The sequence below is a fragment of the Clarias gariepinus genome, chromosome 12, assembly GCF_024256425.1.
Source record: "Clarias gariepinus isolate MV-2021 ecotype Netherlands chromosome 12, CGAR_prim_01v2, whole genome shotgun sequence".
NCBI lineage: Eukaryota > Metazoa > Chordata > Actinopteri > Siluriformes > Clariidae > Clarias > Clarias gariepinus.
In genome coordinates, this window is record NC_071111.1 from 23,743,859 (window position 1) to 23,763,107 (window position 19,249).

Consider the following 19,249-nt stretch of genomic DNA (forward strand, 5'->3'; position numbering starts at 1 on the left):
TTGTGCTGACTTCTGAAAATTCTGTTTATCTAAGCTATAAAACGTCTAGACAGCTGCGTCAAGCAATATGTAAAACATTTTATTTTAAATTATATGCACGTGTGATAAAACAGAGTGACTATCTCATCTTCTATCAAACTGTAGGAATACAAGAGAAAGTGAATATAATTTTACTCCACACTGTGACAGGTGAAGTGAACAACACTGATCATCAACTTTACACCAGCAAAGTGCTGATAGGATCATGGTCACCCCAAGGGGCCAGAGAGCCCATCTGATGAGACAAGGGAAACCCAAAACCTAGGTGGTTCTAATAGCATTACCATTAGAACCACCTAGGTTTTATGTTTCCCTTGTCCCATCAGACGGACGCTCTGGCCCCTTGGGCATGACTCCTCAGGGACTCTGGGGGTGTGCTGTGTTGTCTTGCACCAGGACGTTTCCAGTGGGTGCTCTGGGTTGCAGGGTGGGGGCTCGGCTTGTTTGTCCAGAGCATCTTATAGGTGCTGGATTATATTTGGATCTGGGGAGTTTGGAAGCCAGGTTGGCGGCCATTGGCTTTTTGCCTGTTGGGCCTCATGCACAACACACTAAGAGCATCTGCGTGTTATTTTGCCTTTCTCTCATGGCCAGCATTGACATTTTTGATTTTTTTTTCCTGTGGCATCGGACCAGAAATGTTGGCCTTTGGTCCCAACGGTCATGGGTGAGCCTTGGGTGACCGTGATCCTATCACCAGTTTGCTGGTGTAAAGTTGATGATCAGTGTTGTTCACTTTACCTGTCACAGTGTGGAGGAAATTTATATTCACTTTCTATTGTATTCCTACAGTTTGATAGAAGATCAGATAGTCACTCTGTTGTATCACACATGCATATAATTTAAAATAAAATGTTTGACATATTGCTTGACACAGCTGTCTAGACGTTTTATAGCTTAGATAAACAGAATTTTCAGAAGTCAGCACAAGGACTTGGCAGGTTGATAACTGTCATGGTGTGAGTGCGACCACAAAGATACTGTGGATGGCAATAACAACAAAAATCCCCTGACAATGAGAAGTGCTGTAACTGCACAAGCTCTATAAACCTAGATATCTTTTTCTTCTTTCTCAGACCAAACCTTTTTTTACCTAAGGTCTTACCAGAAAGTATATATACAGTATATCATTCTATTATCATATACAGTGTGTATGATCCAGTTAGTTGTTTGACTACTCCTAAGTGTCCTAGTATCAATTGGGTTATGATTTCTTCCTCTCTCTGGTTCCTGCCATATACTTATACAGATACATACACATTTCTGTATACAGTACAGGTATCTTCCTGTATCACCCGTGTTTCAATATTTTCGATAGATCTTGTGCATATGATCCTTAAGTACTTTCTTCACTTCAGACCTGATGAATGGAATTTCTACTTGATCTCCAGACCCGTATTATACAGTTTCAATAGTTTATGTAATATTTTAAACAGTATACCATGCCGACATGATAAACGTCATGCTGGTAAGTGCTGACAAGATGTTAGATATAATTATGACAATGTGTTGATATTTTTTTCGATAGCTTTCTTTAATTCAATAATGATATTGATATTTTTGTCATACACTGATATGTCATCTGTTGTTCTCTTTTGACCAGCTAAGTTGAACCATTTGTATAGGAATGGGAAAACTAATCACATACAAATATTTAAAAGAACCCAGATCAGGAAAAATGTAGGTTTTGTACAGGTACTGTTACACATCTACTTGATTTTCTGTTACAGAATTATACCTATGGATGGCATAAATAATTGAATAGAGTTACATACTATTCTGCAGAAAATACTAATCTAATGATACTAACCAAAAGTCAAAAATTTATATACTGTACACCTTAGTCAAATACACCAGATCTTGTGGATCAGATGATCCCATGTGGTGACCCCTACGGGTAAAAAGGGACAAAGCCCAAGAAAAAGAATCCTAGGAAGCAGTCCATGTGAATATGAAAAGTCAGAATAATAGTCCATAGAAAAAATCATTTTAGCTTTTATTTCTTTTATCTCATTCCCAGTGGGATGGAAGTCAACATACACTTAGATGGTATTTTTATCATTGCCTTTAATTAAATTCTTTAACTTGGGTCAAATGTTTCGAGTAGTCTTCCACAAGCTTCTTACAATAAGTTAGCTAAGAAATATTAGTCTATTCCTTCTGACAGAACTGGTGTAACCCCAGCCCGGTATGAGAAACAATTTTTAGTTGTTATATAAAGATGACTTTTGAAGCATTTATTTTCAAATGATATAAAAGATTAAGCGTCTTAGAATCGGAAGACTGCGACACTACATCCTCATTAAGAACAAATCCATGAATAAAGTATTGCAACTAATCATGTTTTTCTTCCTTTTCTAAGTCTCCCTAGCTTTAAAGTGGGAACAGTGGGATTAAACATACGAGACAATAGTATAGACAAACAAGTTAAGAACAAATTCCTCATCAATTTACAACTCTGCATGCTTTTATACTGCGATTTAATATTTGTTGGCTCTCCAAGCAAGACAAACGTCAAAAAATTGTTAATCGGTGCTTAATGCTTGCAGACGAAGTAGACATAAATATTGACTGTTTCAGTTTTTACGGGCATTTCTTAGCAACATTACCTTAAAATAATATATATATTTTTTTTTTCTACCCTCCATAACTGCACTTTCTTCTGTTTGCTAACAATGAAGTGGAAGTGCATCTGGCTGCGGTTTGTTGGTGGCATGACAACATCCTCAACTTAATTGGTTAATTCTTCTTTTCTTTTCTTAACCAATAGGGAGAGCTAATTTCACCCTGGCTTCCCTTGGCATGGTTCTGACAAATCACAGTTTGATAATGATAGGACGATAGTCTTATCTGATTGGCCTGATCTGACATGCTGGTAAAAGTGTAATACCGTGTTTCACCACACATTCATTACTGTTTCACGCACTGTGTGAAAATACACAAATGCTTAGTGAAAACAGAGATGACAAAACAATTTGTGCAGTTTTATAAGGAAATTAGCTATTAAGTTTTACTGAATATCCTGCAGAACCACATGCAGATCTTCTGAAAACAAAATTTAGTGTGTAACTAGTCCCGTCTAGTCCCGTACTGTTTGTTGTAGACCCATAAAAGAGGGTGTCAAATCGTGAGGCTTATTCGGGAATGAGGTGCTATGACGTTTCTAAGGTGTGTGTGTGTGTGTGTGTGTGTAAAATCCCATAGACTTTATATTGAGACTAACTAAATATAAAATTTACCACATTTTAAGAGGCTTGCAGGTTGTGTCAGAACATTTCCCGCAAGAGGGTGTAAGTTGTATCCCTAAGGCGCGAGAAGTGCCCAAATTTGCCCCATTGACATACTGTATTATGCTAAATGTACCCCCCATTAAAACAGAAAGTGCTCACATTTGCATTCCCTACGTTGGTAACTTTTATAGGAACTTAAACTGTGGATCCCATTGTCATAGAGAGATGGATGTGGGCTCATTTTAATCAGGCAACAATCAATACCACCCTCAGGATCATTGTGAAGCTGTCAAGCCACGCCCTAGCACCTCTTTATAGCACCGTAGCAACTGATCCTGTAGACTGTCATTATAATAGGCCCAGACGTCTGAGTTGTGCCACGGCAAGCACCGCATACCTACAGAAAATGTACCTGTCTAGTTTTCATTGTTATAGTGAAATCTCATACCAGAAAAAAAAGTTTACCAAATCGACAACCACATATTCTCTTTAGTTAAATAATGATGATACATTAAAACGTTTTATCTGTTTATTAATAGCCCGAAGTGTTAATAGTGCGAAGTGTTACTATAGTTACCATACGGCAATAAACACACCTAGTCTCAGAGCCATCATTATATCGTTTCAATAATCAGGTTTTGTATACAAAAAAATGAACTTCTCCACACATTACTGTTATCCTGTTTGAGCAGCCTTCTTCCAACATCGTATTCTGCAACAAGCTCCTGTGATGCTCTCACGTGTCGTGTAGCGCTTCACCTCCTGCTCCTGCGCTTCTTTTGCACTAGTCTTGTAGCGCCGCCTCTTACGTTCTGTATGTCCTGAAGCGCCGCCACATATGTTCTGTAGCGCTTAACCTCCTGATCCCTATAATCTATAGGTAAAGTGTCGTTCCAAAGAGTCAGTGTTGGATCTGAGATCATAAGGTCTAAAACCCTCTGTATCTCGGCCTTGTAGTACTCGAGCTGCTGCTCTAGAGACAGAGGGCTGGGGAAGGATGGTATGACTGGAGGGCAAAGTGCTTCCATGTCGTGTGAAACAGAAGCGAGTGGAGGAGCAGAGTAACGGGCAGCGATGCGGTTAATGATTGCAACCCATGATGTCTGATCTGTATCGTCCTCAGCCTGGAAGAAGAAGAGTCTGGAGTCTGCGGTCATGAGGCACAGCACATGGGGTCTCTTTTTGTGATCCAGAGGGTACGCCACAGCATGATGCAGATTAATGGCGTTCTTGTCGTCGGTCTGGCAGGTGTCAGATGGATCTTTTTGCAAATACAGAACCATGCCTTTCAGAACTGCAGTAAACAGCCTCCATGCTCTCTGGCGCTTTGTGGTTTTTATCCCATCTTTGTTCACAACTCTTTTGCAGATGAGATTTCCTGTCTTGTGGACAGCAGTTGTAGAATTGTTCTCAGTCCCAAATGTTGAACTGCAGCCAGAATTCCCTGGTACCGAGGTTTCATTTTCCTCCTCAGTCTGAGATCTTGTCCCTACTTTGATCTCTTCAAGTGGATTTGTTTTGTTCTCAGAGAACATAATTAATTTTTGAGAAACCAGCTGTGATTAAAAATGCATGCGCTGTGTATAAATGCGTCCTGTTTGTGACATCATCATACACGTCACAGCACCATGACGCCGTTCCAAATCCAGCCATTCGATGACATCATGGAGTACTGATCCCAGACACTGACTGCGATCATTTGGTCACAGTGGTAACCAGCTTTAGCTGGGTAGATATTTACATGTCCTACAATTTTTTGGCTTACCTCCACTCATATTTCTTTGTCTTCTTTTTTTTATTATTATTTTTTTGGGGATTTTTTTTCCCGATTTCCTCCCTAATTTAGTCATGGCCAATTCCTCCCTGTCACTAGGGGGCTCCCACATTAAGGCTACTACTACCATTTAGCCGGGAGGGCCGAAGACTATCACGTGTTTCCTGCCAGCCAACCGCATCTTTTTGAACTGCTCGCTCACGCACCGTTAGGGGCGGAGTAACACACTCAGAGGAAAGCGCTAGCCGCTCCTTCCACATGCGCGAGCTCACAGACGCCCCTGATTGGCTGTAGAGCCGTGATTAATGTGGGAGCACGAGGTACCTCTCATCACTTCCCTCTGAGAAAGCTCGGCCAATCAGCTCTCTCTAGACCTCCGGCTGTGAGAGGTAATCTTCTGATGATAGGACAAGCACTTTACCACTGCGCCACTCGGAGGCTTTTTCTTCTTTTTTGTTATTTTTGTCTGACTTAGCCAGATATAATTTTAGTTACTCGAAGTGTGAGCTTCCTCTCTGTGGAGCTTCTCTCCAGACAGAACATGTGCTGTTTACGTCGTGTTTGTCCAGTCACATGTTTATTACCTGGAGCTTGTGATGGGCAAATGAGGCTTCATGAAGCAAGAAGAGGCTTCAAAGCTGATTAATTTGACAAACGTTTCATTACTTGAAGACTCATTTATCACACAATTCCATAGCGCCCCCTACTGCTGAAACATGCATCACAGCATAATCAACCGTTATCCAAGGACACCAACCCTTTTCCTTGCATTCATTGAGATTCAGTTAAAAACTTGTCTTAGCAATAACAATATCAATGTCATTGTAAAAAAATTAAGGATGAACATAAACCCAAATGAAAAGGTGTGACGTTTAGTGTTTAGTGCTTATGTGACAGGACTTGCTATTGAAACCGCAGAGTTCATGATACAACAAATAAAAAAGTGTATTTTTATTTATACAAAGAATTTCCGCTTCTGTAATTGGCAATCCTTCTTCTTAAACACACCCTCTCACATGGAAATGAGAATCCAGGTGTACCAGTTCCAACTTGCACACAGTAATCAAGTGTATCCCCAGTTCATAGAATGCTTGTCTCAGCCAAATACCAGTCCACTTGAAGCAATTTCAATTGTACAATAGGGTATCTTTGCACATAATATTTTTCAAAGTTGAGCATACAAAGTAACAACCATTAAGATATGCAGCTTAATTCAAGCACCATTTCTAAAGATTCCCCCAGAGGTTAGGACTAATATTTCTTATTTCTCACAAGCTTAATCTTACTAGACTGACTAGATGTTGTGGCTATGGGGCCAGGTTGCTAGCCCGACACCCAACCTCCCTCCATTCTTAGAGCTTTGGGACCAACAACAGCAGCAACCCTGGTGCTAGGGTTTTAAACCCATGACACTCCAATCAGTAACCTATAGCCTCAACTGTATGAGCTAGCAATGGCCTGGAAAAAAATATTTAGTCTTAATTAAACCTAATGAGAATAAAAAGCCTTGTTGGGCACCATGCTGCATTAAAGTGCCACCTTAACTTATTATCTAATCATAAACTTTCAAAAAATATGCAAAAGTGTAAGTTTAACACTGTATATTTGTGTCCTGGGTGTTGCTTTGATCTTTTTGGTAGATTCTAATAATAAGAAAAAAGAAACATATAGAAAACAAATATCTACTCACATGGCAATACATGAATATTGAACATTTTATTTGCCATAATTTGGTGTCCAAACTCTATTACATCTAACATGCTCATAAAGCATTCATAGTGTAACTTATTTCAGTAAAAAACAATGATGCATTCATTCCCCTTCTATAGCCTCCTATTCTGTATATGGTCTCAGGATGCCTGGAGCTCAGAAGTCTTTGGGCACTAGGTGGGGTACACTGTGCCAGTCCACCGCAGGGCACACACAATCTTACACATGGCAATTTGTAACTGCTATTTTGAGGAAACCCACCAAGCACAGGAAAAACATGCAAACTTCATGCACACAGACCCAGGGCAAAAATCGAACCTTCGACCCTGGAAGTGTGAGGTAACAGTACTAACCACTTCACCACTGTATCGTACATCATTTTTGGAAAGTTTACTGGATTTAACATTCAAATGTAATGTTTAAAGTTAGAAAGTAGTTTAAAAAGACATTTTATACTACAGTGGAACCTTGGATTACGAGCATAATTTGTTAGGGAAGTGGTATCCCGAAGCACTATCAAAGCAAATTTTCCCATAAGAAATTATGTAAACTCAAATTATTTGTTCTACAGCCCAAAAAAATAAATACATAAAAATAATTAACACAAAATATAAATTAAAAATAAAAAAAGTAAAAATAAATCTGTTTTGTCTGAAAAATTAGCAATGTTTCCTTACAGAAATATATTTTGGCATATACTTCCAAATAAATATAAAAAAATATTATCAAAAGGTGAATTAAATAGTCTTGCCTTACATTAATGTTAAACTATTTTGGGGTAAAATAGTTGAAAGTAAATAGTACACGGAGGAAGTGAACTTGATCCTTTATGTACACAGTGTTATTAAACCCACACAGAAACAGATAAACATTTGCCTGATTTTATTGACATTTCTCCCAAGATTAGAGAGTATTGTAACTGACTTCATTGATACTCTATGATATTATAAGACATTACCATATACAAGAGTAAAATCTGCAGTCAGACATAAAGGGAGACAGACTGGAGAATTTCTTCCCCTGAGGTTGAGTGTGAGTTCAACAAAAGACAGAATTATCCCTTAAAATTTTACAGTGAAACATGGGAGTCTAACAGTACCACAAGAGTATCATGGTGTTTTTGACAGTACCATGATACTTATTTGCTGATAAATGTATAATAAAATTGTTACTTTAAATAAAATTGCTAGTTGTTCTGTTACTCTTCCTCTTTTCATTGTTTATGCACTTGTCATTTATGATTCGAGAAAGTCAGAAACTTTATTATGTTTAACAACAGTTAGTAATTTTATCATTATATGATATGATATTTTGGAGTGCGGGGTGAATCTAGTGAGTTCTCACCACATAGTGTGTCCATGGAATGCTCTTACTTTCACTATTAAACATACTGTAGCTCTGGTTTCTACTGTTGTTTTGCATGCAACTTCACCAAGTGATCTTCATTCATATTTCTTTCCTTGACCACATCATGCTCAAATGCTATTAAAATAGATAGATAGATAGATAGATAGATAGATAGATAGATAGATAGATAGATAGATAGATTTTAATCAAAGAATTGCAGCACGCACTAATGTATCATTTGAAGGTTTTTTGTGCAAATAAGAGTCTGTAATGTAACCCATTAAATATAGTACTGTATATTGTATTGCATTAGATTTGCATGTTCAACTGTTTTTTCCCCTTTCCAACAATTTTAGTGGTCGTTTCAGTTCAGCTGGACATTTTGCTGAAGCTTAGTGACCCTGGTTTAATGATAAGACCTCTTCAGTGTGTCCCACGACAGACCATCACAGCCATGTTGGCATTTGTATTGCATACTCTTGAACTGAATGAATTCAAAACTAAGTCAAGACAGGCTCGTGTCATTTAACCCTGACACATCCTCCTCAGCGCGAGCCGACTGAATCCACTCTATTCGCAAGGTAGTAAGTGACGTCACGCGCGCGAGACACACGGTAGTCTGAGAGGTAGAGAGCGAGCGAGAGAGAGAGAGAGAGAGAGAGAGACAGCCGAAGATAAATACCAGCCTGCACTCGGAGTAACGCTACTTGTGTTCCCGAAACTGTTATACGGTTATTTATTTGTGTGTAAACACCAGCAGCGCTGCGGTGATGTTGCCGCGTGCGCCTTTAATCCACTGGCTCGTGCTGCTGCTGCTGCGCTGGTGCTGTGAGTCGCGCGCGCGGACGGTTGACGGCTGTCCGGCAGAGTGTAGCTGTGATCAGGACGGAGAGTCTGTGAGAGTGGACTGTGCGGACCGCGCGCTCACTGCGCTGCCCAGGTCCATCAGCGCACGCGCCACTTACCTGTGAGTCTCACCAGCTTCTGTCTCTCTCAGGGTCTTTAAACTATTTATCTCCAATTTTTTGTCTTTATACCAGTTACCTACAGCTGTGCAGGTGTTTAAACTACTTATCTCTAAGTGTTTATGTCATTAAACTATTTATCTCCAAGTCTTTGTCTTTATACCAGTTACCTACCTTTATCTCTAAGTATTTAAACCATTAAACTATTTATCTCTATGTGTTTGTTTTTAAACTATTTATCTCTTAGTGTTTATGTCTTTAAACTATTTATCTCTTAGTGTTTATGTCTTTAAACTATTTATCTACAACACTGCAGGTCTTTAAACTATTAATCTCTAAGTGTTTATGTTTTTAAACTATTTATCTACAACACTGCAGGTCTTTAAACTATTAATCTCTAAGTGTTTATGTTTTTAAACTATTTATCTCTAAGTGTTTATGTTTTAAAACTATTTATTCCTAAGTGTTTGTCTTCAAAGTATTTATCTCTGAGTGTCTATGTCTTTAAACAATTTATCTACAACAGTGCAGGTCTTTAAACTATCAATCTCCAAGTGTTTATGTCTTTAAACTATTTATCTCTAAGTATTTATGTTTTTAAACTATTAGTCTCTAAGTGTTTATGTTTTTAAACTATTTATTTACAACAGTGCAGGTCTTTAAAGTATTTATCCCTAAGTGTGCAGAGTTTTATACCATATATCTAAAAGTGTTCATGTTTTTATACCAGAGTTTAAGTCTTTATACTATTTATTTCTAAGTACGTATGTCTTTATATCATTTTTCTCCAAGTCAATTTAAACAATTTATGTTTAAGTATGCTCACCTTTATACGTTTATGTCTAAGTGATTAAGTCTTTATACAGTTTTAATCTAAGTATTCATGTCTCTATACCATTTATCTCTGAGTGTGCAGGTCTTTATATAATTTATGTCTAAGTGTTTATGGCTTTATTTCCTTCATCTCTAAGTATGTAAACCTTTAAACCATTTATCTACAAGTTTTCAGGTCTTTATACCTTTTATCTCTGAATATTTGTCTTTATATCAGTTATCTTTAAGTCTTCATACCATTTATTTTCAAGTGTGCAGGTCTTTATACCATGTGTTTATGTCTTATATGTTCATGTCTTTACTCGCATTGGTACCCGTCATTGAGGGGAAAATAGTTACTGTAGAAATAGAAAAAGTTAAAAGATTAAAGCTAAACATAACCTGATCAGCTTTAATGTAATTAGTGATATGATTTCAAGTTGAAATCATATCACTGATATCGTACATGTCTGTATAGCAGAACTCTCTGTCTAACTTATTAATACAAAAAAATAAAATGAGTACGTTACGCCTTGTTTACTCTGAGTTGTACTTCTTTTGTAATAGCCAAATAAACACTCCCTGTTCGGTAATTAGAGAGTGAACCACAAATGAGAAATCGAAAAAGTAGATCGGATAAAGATAAAGTTTTATTTTAAAAACTCCAGCACGTTAAAATTCACTTATATCATTTCAGTGCTGTTATTTCAGCGGTGAAAATTTAAACTAATCCCAGTAAAAAATATTCAGTTTAGCTTTTCTAATTAATATCTATTGGTACAGGTGTGTGTTTACTTTGAGGAAGTAGCTTATTAGTAGCTTATTTTAAAGTAGATTATTACATGACTGTATATAGAGCCATAAGTAGAGCCACCGTTTTGGAACATATGAGACAAACTGGTTCTGAACTTACTACAGGAAAAATAAACATACATTGATCTGTCCATTCATCTGTAAAGGTTTAGTTTTCATAGTCTATTTTTATTTGGTGCTGTGTCACATGAATTGGGCACTTTGTAGGCAGATTACTGTCGTTTCTGTGCTTTCTGCATATTTGTGTATACATAGTAAACTATTGCGTTAATTGGTGACGCATATAGCCACGCCCATATTAAAAAAATGGGTTTTATTTGTCCAAAAACACATAGGTGCTGTGACGTAATCTGCTCATAACATCCCTTCTGTCTCCCATTTATCTCAAAGTGTTTATATCTTTATACCATTTCCCTCCACGTGATTAGGCCTTATAACATTTACCTCTAAGTATTTGTCTTTATACCATTTAGGTATAAAGACAAAGTTTAGGACTTTATACTATTTAAGTGTGCAAGTCTTTACACTGTTTATCTTTAAGTATTTATATCTTTATACCATTTACCCTTTTAGCATTTCAGGATCTCAGGAATAAAAAAATACTAATGTGAGTAAGGTATCAAAATTATATTCAATTAAAATCTCAAGGGTGATTGATACAGATAAGAAGTGAAGGCTGATCCCACGGAATTCAGATTGGAGATCTCGATGTCTCTAACAGAAGTCCACAGTGCATTGCATTTGGTTGGAGATGGGGCTACGTAGCTCCAGATCGGCCAGAGTGCCCGTGTTGACCTGTATCCACCACTGAAAGCACCTACAATGGTCACATGAGCATTAGAACTGGAACACCGAGCAATGGAAAAAAGATGGCCTGATCTGATAAATCCCGTTTTGTCTTTTACATCATGCGGACGGCCGTGTGCTTGTGCATCACGTACCTGGTGAAGAGGTGGCACCAAGATGCACCGTGGAAAGAAGGCAAGCTGGCAAAGCCACTGTGATGCATTGGGCAGTGTTCTGCTGGGAACCAAGTACACCCTTTCATAGAAACCGTATTCCCTGATGTCAAAAGAAATGTTTAGGAATGTAACGAGGAACATGTAGAAGAGCTTACAACATTGATTTAGCCTTCAAATTATCCGCATCTTAATCTCAAACAAGTTCGATCCATGGAGGCAAATACATGACTTAAATGTTCTGGTGCTAACATCTTGGTGCCAGATATCATAGCAAACATTAAGAGCTCTAGTGGAGTCCATGACTCAATGGTTCACGGCTGTTTTAGTGGCACAAAGGGAGCTATACAATATTAGGCAGGTGGTTTTTATTGTTATAGTTGGTGGGGTCCAACCTCTGGCAAACATTCTGGAATCACTTCACAATCTGGTAAAGCATCAGAGGTGATGGTAGCCTTAACCTCAACAGTTGGTGCACAGGTGTACCTGAGATTATAGAAACGTTCCTTATCTCATTGAGAGAAATTAGGGTTGGTGAAGATAATAATGCATCTCGCCACAGAGCAAAGATTGTTTTCTGTGCTTTTCTTCAGGAAAGGTGTATGAACTCAATGAAATGGCCAACAAAAAGAAATAAACATCTAGAGTGGAAATGAAAAAAACAATGGTTCATGATAATACTCCGTCCTCGAAAGCTGATCTGTCAACTGCTATTCGAGAAAGTTGGAACCGCATTAGTGGAAAATTGTTGTATATATTTTAAATGATTACATCAATTTTTTCTTCACACTTGAGTGATTCTGTAATTTTTCCCACTTTACTTGATGTGAAACAAAATATGTCATTAATTAAATCAAACTTGTTTCTGGTATTTATCACAAAGCCAGAATGTTCAGCTATGAATTATGTGATTTGTTTATTCGATACGAAATACAAAATATTCTGGAAGTGTGGTTATTCCATCATTTTGCCAGGCGTTGTAACACAAGAAGCTCACAGTAAGTTATTAATTGGTATAATTCTATATAGGTTTTTCTTCTGTCTTTCTTTCTTTTTTCATTAGATGCTTTTTCCTAAACAAAATGTAAGGAAAGAATTCATTGAATTTGTATCTGTGTGTTTACACCAATTATCCTTACAGTAAAATCTCCACTGTTGATTGAGCACTATCAGAGTTCATATGAGTCCGGCTAGACCTTTATGAACACAGTATGGTGTTAACTCTTTATAGGGCACTCAAATACTTGGAATTTTTTTATCTTTTCAAACTGCTCACTTGGAGGACAGCGCTATCCGCTCCTTCCGCTTGCGTGAGCTCACAGACACCCCGATTGTCTGTGGAGCCATGATAGGTGTGAAAGCGCTAAGCGCCTTCCATCCCTCCCCTCTAATTGACTCTACTCGGTCAATCAGCTCTTTCTAAGACCGGGCTGCGAAACCCTACGACATCACTCGAGATTCGAACTTGCAATCTCCAAATGATAGGGTGAGCTCTTTACCGCTGCGCCACTTGGGGTCATTAACTTAAATAGTAAAGTTTGAAGTTTTTTTTTTTTATGTACACGTTTTTATGCCCCTAGATGGTGGCACGGCATAGCGGTTAGCACTGTCGCCTTACATCCTCCAGGCTCGAGGGTTCGATTTACAACCTTGAGCCTGTGTGCGTGGAGTTTGCAAGTTCACTCCGTGCTTGGAGGGTTTCATTGCAGGGCATTACGTTTTTCCCCACAGTTGAAGACAATCAGGCTAGGTTAAGTGGTGTTTGCAAATTCCTCGTTGTGTGCGTATGTGTGCGCCAGTGGATTGGCACCCTGTCCAGAGTGTACCCCACCTTGTACCTTGTACCTTGACTTTGAAACATCAAAATAACAAAATCACAAAAAGCAAAAACAAGAATCTTGGAAAAAAGTATTGAATTTCCAAGTATTTCAGTGGGTAGTATTTCAGTGGGTAGTTAAGAGGGTACTTACCGTTTACTAGCTATACCGTTCCAGTCAAAGGTCAGAACACAAGTAAAAAAAAAAATTTCTACATTTAAAAAAAAAACTTTCTATTCTGTTCTGTCTTTTCATTTTAGGTCACGGAGGGTCAAATAAGCACTTCACTGCAGATCATTTGGTGTATGGTTGTGCATATGACTAATAAAATTTGAATTTACATTTTTTTGTTTTAATTTGGAGACATGAAGGTCAGCTGATCTGGAAGAACAATATTATCAAGTGCATTCGCAAAACTTATTAAGCACCATGATGGACCTTCCCGGGAAAGCAAGACCAAAACTTACCTCTACTGCAGAGGAGAAGTTCATTTAGAGTTATCAGTCTCAGAAATCACCAATTAACGAACAGCACATCAGACTAGAGCCGTTATAAAGGATTTACAGAGCATAAGTAGCAGATACATCTCAATATCATCTCAATAATATAACTTTTCAAAATACATTATTGTATATTTTGGAGGTCTTCAGCATTGTTTTAGAATGAAAAAAGAAATAAAAATCAGGAAGGACCATGGAATTAGAAGTTGTGTCCAAAATTTTGACTGGTATCGTAATTTTATGAGCAGTAGGAGATCTAAAGCTAACATCTGGAGGACATTTACTACCTTTTTACCTAATGTGAGTACGTTTGACCAGCGTTGCCCCTTTCAGGGAAACAGAGCTCCTATTAAAGGATGGTGCCAGATGTTTATTGCCGCAGCAGGTGGAGGCTGTTCTGCTCTAAGACGCTCAGAGAAACCTGATTCGTCTCTTTTATTTGATTATTCTTTACCGAGGCTGATTTTCAAGTTGCGTAATCAAATACCGGTATGATTATTTTGCCATCAATCAAACATAATTGTTTCGCAGTGCTCGGCACACAAGCTGTTTGTAGAACGAACTTCAGTTTTAACAGGGAAAGGTTTCACATTATCGCGAAGCCCGAAGGAAGGCGAACTACCTGGCCTCTTTTCTCGTCCAGGGCAAGGAGCTCCTTTGGCTGTGCATTTAATTGGAGCAGCCACGGTAAACAAACAAAGCCGCTATCTGTTCTTCTCCCGCTTTGTGTACCTTGCAGACACTGCGACTCCACAAGCCAGTAGGCTATTCATGATGGGTCCAAAGGAATGAGGCTGATAGAATTACGAGACTGCATGGTACCTAACAATTTTATCCATCTGATAAGATTGATAGGTATCCTACAACTTAACCTAGACGCACTGAGCCACCTGGCAAAAAGGCCTCCTTTTGTACTCGCATTTAGGGACGAGACAGTCCTGCGCAGCAGAGCTAAGAGGTAGAGAGACAAGGGAAGAGAACGACCATCAGCTTCTTTGAAAAGGTATCACTGCCCTGTGCGAGTCAGCTGCCCTGTAATTTATTTCACCCTCTCTACCCCCTGCTGCCTGGATACTTTAGACCCTTGGGAAAGACATTGAGGAACTATGAAATTGCCTCTTTTTTGCTTCGTCTAAGTTCCCTCTGCCACGCATTAAACCTAATTATGCAGCTGCTGCATTGTTGATGAGAAGCAATCCAGTTTCCTAGAAGGTGTCAGTGTGCTGCTTTCACTGGAGATCTCTTCACACAACAGTTTGGGTTTGTTTGTCCACTGCTCTGAAGAGGTCCTCTTCCTTAAACAGCAACTTAATTGTATTACCTTTTAGTTTTAATCTAGTTTTGCTTGTCAAACAGAAAAGACATGTTAGAGCTTGTAAAATTTATTAGATACACACTTTTTCGAAATTTTAACATTAGGTCCTGTAACCTTAATGGTTTTAAATGAAACCAACATGTCAAATGAATGCAATGAATTTAAGAGAATTAACAACACTTATCAGAGTCAGTACTTCGTAGAGGTAGCTTTGGCAGCAACCTCAGCAAGCAGTATCCACAGGTAGGTTTCACCTGAATTTTCAGATCTTCCCCGCTCCTAACAGCAGAATTACTCTAGTTTGAAGACGTTAGTTGTTTAAATTTTTGCTGAAGGGCAGCAAAAGGCATGGTGGCTTAATGGTTAGCACTGTGGCCCTGCACCTCCAGGGTCCGAGTTCGAATTTGTTTTTCTCCCACCAGATTCATGCAGGATAGGCTAATTGCCAATCCTAAATTGCCTGTAGTGTGTGAATGAGCGATAGATTGCATCTCATCCATCCTTAGGCCCTCTGTGACCCTGTGCACAGGATAAAGCGGTATAGATGATAAGTGACTGATGGGCCGCAACCTACATTCAATAGCTTTTTATGAAGGGATTTGACTAGACCACTCTAAAACATTTAACTTGTTCCTAGCAAGCCACCACACGGTAGCTTTGGTGTTTGGGGTCAATTCCTTGTTACAATATCTTCATCTGTCTTATTATCTTATTCTTCAGAACATCTTTGTTCGTTGCTTCATCCTAATCTTGGCAAGTTTTACAGTCAATACATATAAAAAAAACATCCGTACACCATTATGCTTCCACCACCATGCTTTACAGTCTGGAAAGTGTTGTTTCTGGTCATCGGTCATGTTAAAATTCCTGCTGATAAAAACACTGCAGTCTGAGCCAGATGTGAAACATTCTAGCACTTTGTTTGAGGACGCTACATGTGTTTTTGTGCAAATTTCATACAGCACTCTTTTTGCCAGGTCGTTTCTAAGAAATGGCTTTCAATACCACCATTCGGTTCCTGGTGGCCTCTCTGAGCAAGCCCCTTCTTTCCCAGTTATCTCGGTTTGATAACCCAAATTGTTTTCCAGCCTTGGAAAACTTCTAGTGTGTACCATTTCACAACCTTTATGTGGATCTCCACTGGAAAACTGAAGAGCCATGCTGACCACGTGTTTTTTCTTTCTCAAGCTATCTCAAGCTGCCGCAAAGGCAGGTGTTTATTCTTGAGATTTTATTCAGGCATTAATGGCACTACAAACTAAATTATTATTTTTTCTCTGTGTAGTGATCTGAGCATGAACAACATCAGCCAGCTGCCCAGCAATGCTTTTACCGCTTTTCACCTTCTGGAGGAGCTGTGAGTATAATCTCCAAAATCCATACACTTATTTTTTGCATTCAAAATTATGCATATATACAATCAGTACAATAGAAGTAAATGGTTTATAACCTTATACAGTTATATATATATTTATACATAACTGGGAAATAAATATTTGCTTGTTGCAGCCATAATAACGTTTTCTGAACAGCTAAATATGTCCTGGTAATTAGTGCATGTACAGAATAAGAATCATTGTGCACAAGGTTTGATACGAACACATCAAGAACACTCCAAATATCAGTATCGGTAAATCAAGCAGGTTTCAAAACACTAGCGATCAAGGCCAAAGGTTAATCCAAGAGACAAATCCTGGAAACAGAACAGAGGTCATAAATATCAAGGCCATACCAAATAGCACGGCTTAGAACTCAAACAGTACAAAAGGATTGGTGAGGGTTTGCATAACACACTGGAAAAGCTCATAACCCGTGAATTCATAAGTAAGTGTGTGTTAACAAAATGGTCGAGCTTTTTAGGCTAGCGTTTGCCTCTGCAAGGAGGTAGCTCTTTTAACAAGATAATGACACTAACACACAAGTGTTAAGGTTGTAAGAACACAAAAGCATTGCTTTTCAACTTTACAACTGATTCCTTTTCAAACTTTCACTCTATAAAAAAAGTTGAGACTGCAGAGTTTCTGTCTGACTTTTTCAGTCATGAAAGAGTTACCGTTATAAATGTTTCTTGCAAGCAACTATGATATGAACAGTTTAAAAAGGAGTATATCAACTATACAGTGAGTGCAAAAATCTGAAAGCACCAGTGAACAGACTTTTATTGTGCGTTCTGTTCTAATTTAATGCATCAATTTTTTATTGAAAATTATTTTCTCAACAAGAACTTGATTGAAATAGAATCTTTTAATTATTTACTTGAATTCCAGAGTATTTGGTTCATTCCCTTTTGACTTTAATGGCAGTGTAGCTGGAAGCCTGCATGCACTCCACAAATGTTTATACAAAACCCTATGGACCATTTCATGAGTCAAACTGGGACTTTTTTTTGTGCAGAATAACAAAAACCAGTGGTCAAAACTCACTTTATTTCTCTATATAATCCCCTGCCACACTAATGCACTTATCTCAGGGTTAAACTAGTGCTTGGATACCATCAAGGTAGAAAGTTTTCTCAATATGCTAGAGAAATATCTATATAGACTGATTCAAATCTGAAGCGCTGGCCTCCCAGGAACTCCTTTAATGACCCAAACACGTGGAAAAGGGCTGTACGGGGAATGTGCCAATAACTCCTTTTTCTGTGATTTGGAAAAATGTAATCTGTTGATTTTCAAGGGTTAGACATTCCACTTGATAAATTTTCACGGGAATGACTGCGTCGGGCTGCGAGCTACGAGCTACCTTAGCCCGGGATCGTCATTCACAGCATTACTGCCTTTGTTAAATACATTTGCATCGTCCTAATGTTTTATTGTGGCTAAGAGTCTTATCGCTGTACTGTGCTTAAAGTCGGTTTTCCACCTTCATTCCCCAGAAATGTTGTCACAGATCCCGGTTTGACTTGAACACCCCTCTTAGATCAATTAGATTAGACATGAGGAACATCTTAATGTTAACAGGAAATAATGCAGAATCCTAAATACTGAATATATGTTCAGTATTTAATGTTAACATTTACATTATATTGACATCTGAAATACTGGTATTGATATTTCAGAAATACGAAAACTTTCATTTATCTTGGGTCCCCACTGTATAAAGATCTATATCTATGAAGTTCTATATGATTTGACCTTATTAAGGATCAGGGCTCATGATTATGGCCCAGTATATAAACGACAGAATTTCCAAAGCCTCGATGTTGTTAGACATGATAGGATTTTGTGTTAAAAAAAAAAAGAAGTGGCGTTTTAAAATACATCTTTTCTGTTTAAGGGTGTAACTGGGTATGTAGGTTTTTGGACCACTGCAGGGACAGAAAAGTGGCTGTAGGGTCATGGGAATAAATAGGGATTTAGTGACTCGTATTAGGCTGTCTGGAGCAGAAAGATTTGTTGTATTCTGGTCATTCATTCCCCAAACCCTTCTCAACTGTAATAAACTTATATATCAATATTATGTTAATTGGTGAATCATTCATACTGTAGATGGGGTCAGAAATCTGCCTTTGGCGTCTTTATTTAGGTTGAGACTATTTAGTGAGCCCTTGTGCCATATGGACGTTATTTAGAGGACAGTATCATCCCAAAAGAGACAACTTTCATTAGAATAGATTTTATGTTTTATCATGGGTTAAAGGTATTAACCGTGTTTGTCTTTATAAACAAACCCTTTTCTGCATAAACACTGGTCTAATGTCTAATTTAAAGTAACGGTGTGCATCAGTGTGACCGAATCTGTTCAATCGAGGTCAGAGTGCACAAACATTTTTGGACCGGTTCACTGAATGACCCACCCTGCAGCCATCATACGTCTTCGTCTGTCCTCAACATCCCCCTTTTCAATTCTCCTGTCTGACCCTTAAACCGACAGCAAGAATGAACAGGTAGCCGTGATTTATTAAGCACAAATTCTCCCATGAGTGTTTGCTCAGGTGTAATGTCTCGGCTCTTGTATTTGTCCAGGG

General features: G+C 38.3%; 1 protein-coding gene across 1 annotated transcript in view; it reads left to right on the top strand.

The window, feature by feature from the left end:
* The first annotated feature begins 8,577 nt into the window (after positions 1–8,577).
* The window catches only part of LOC128534274 (leucine-rich repeat-containing G-protein coupled receptor 5-like), a 31,457-nt gene continuing 20,785 nt past the window's right edge, over positions 8,578–19,249 (top strand). Inside the window, exons 1-2 of the mRNA XM_053508642.1 lie at positions 8,578–9,067; positions 16,568–16,639. Coding sequence (XP_053364617.1) covers positions 8,871–9,067; positions 16,568–16,639 — 269 coding nt within the window. The 5' untranslated portion in view covers positions 8,578–8,870. The remainder of the gene's footprint in view (positions 9,068–16,567; positions 16,640–19,249) is intronic.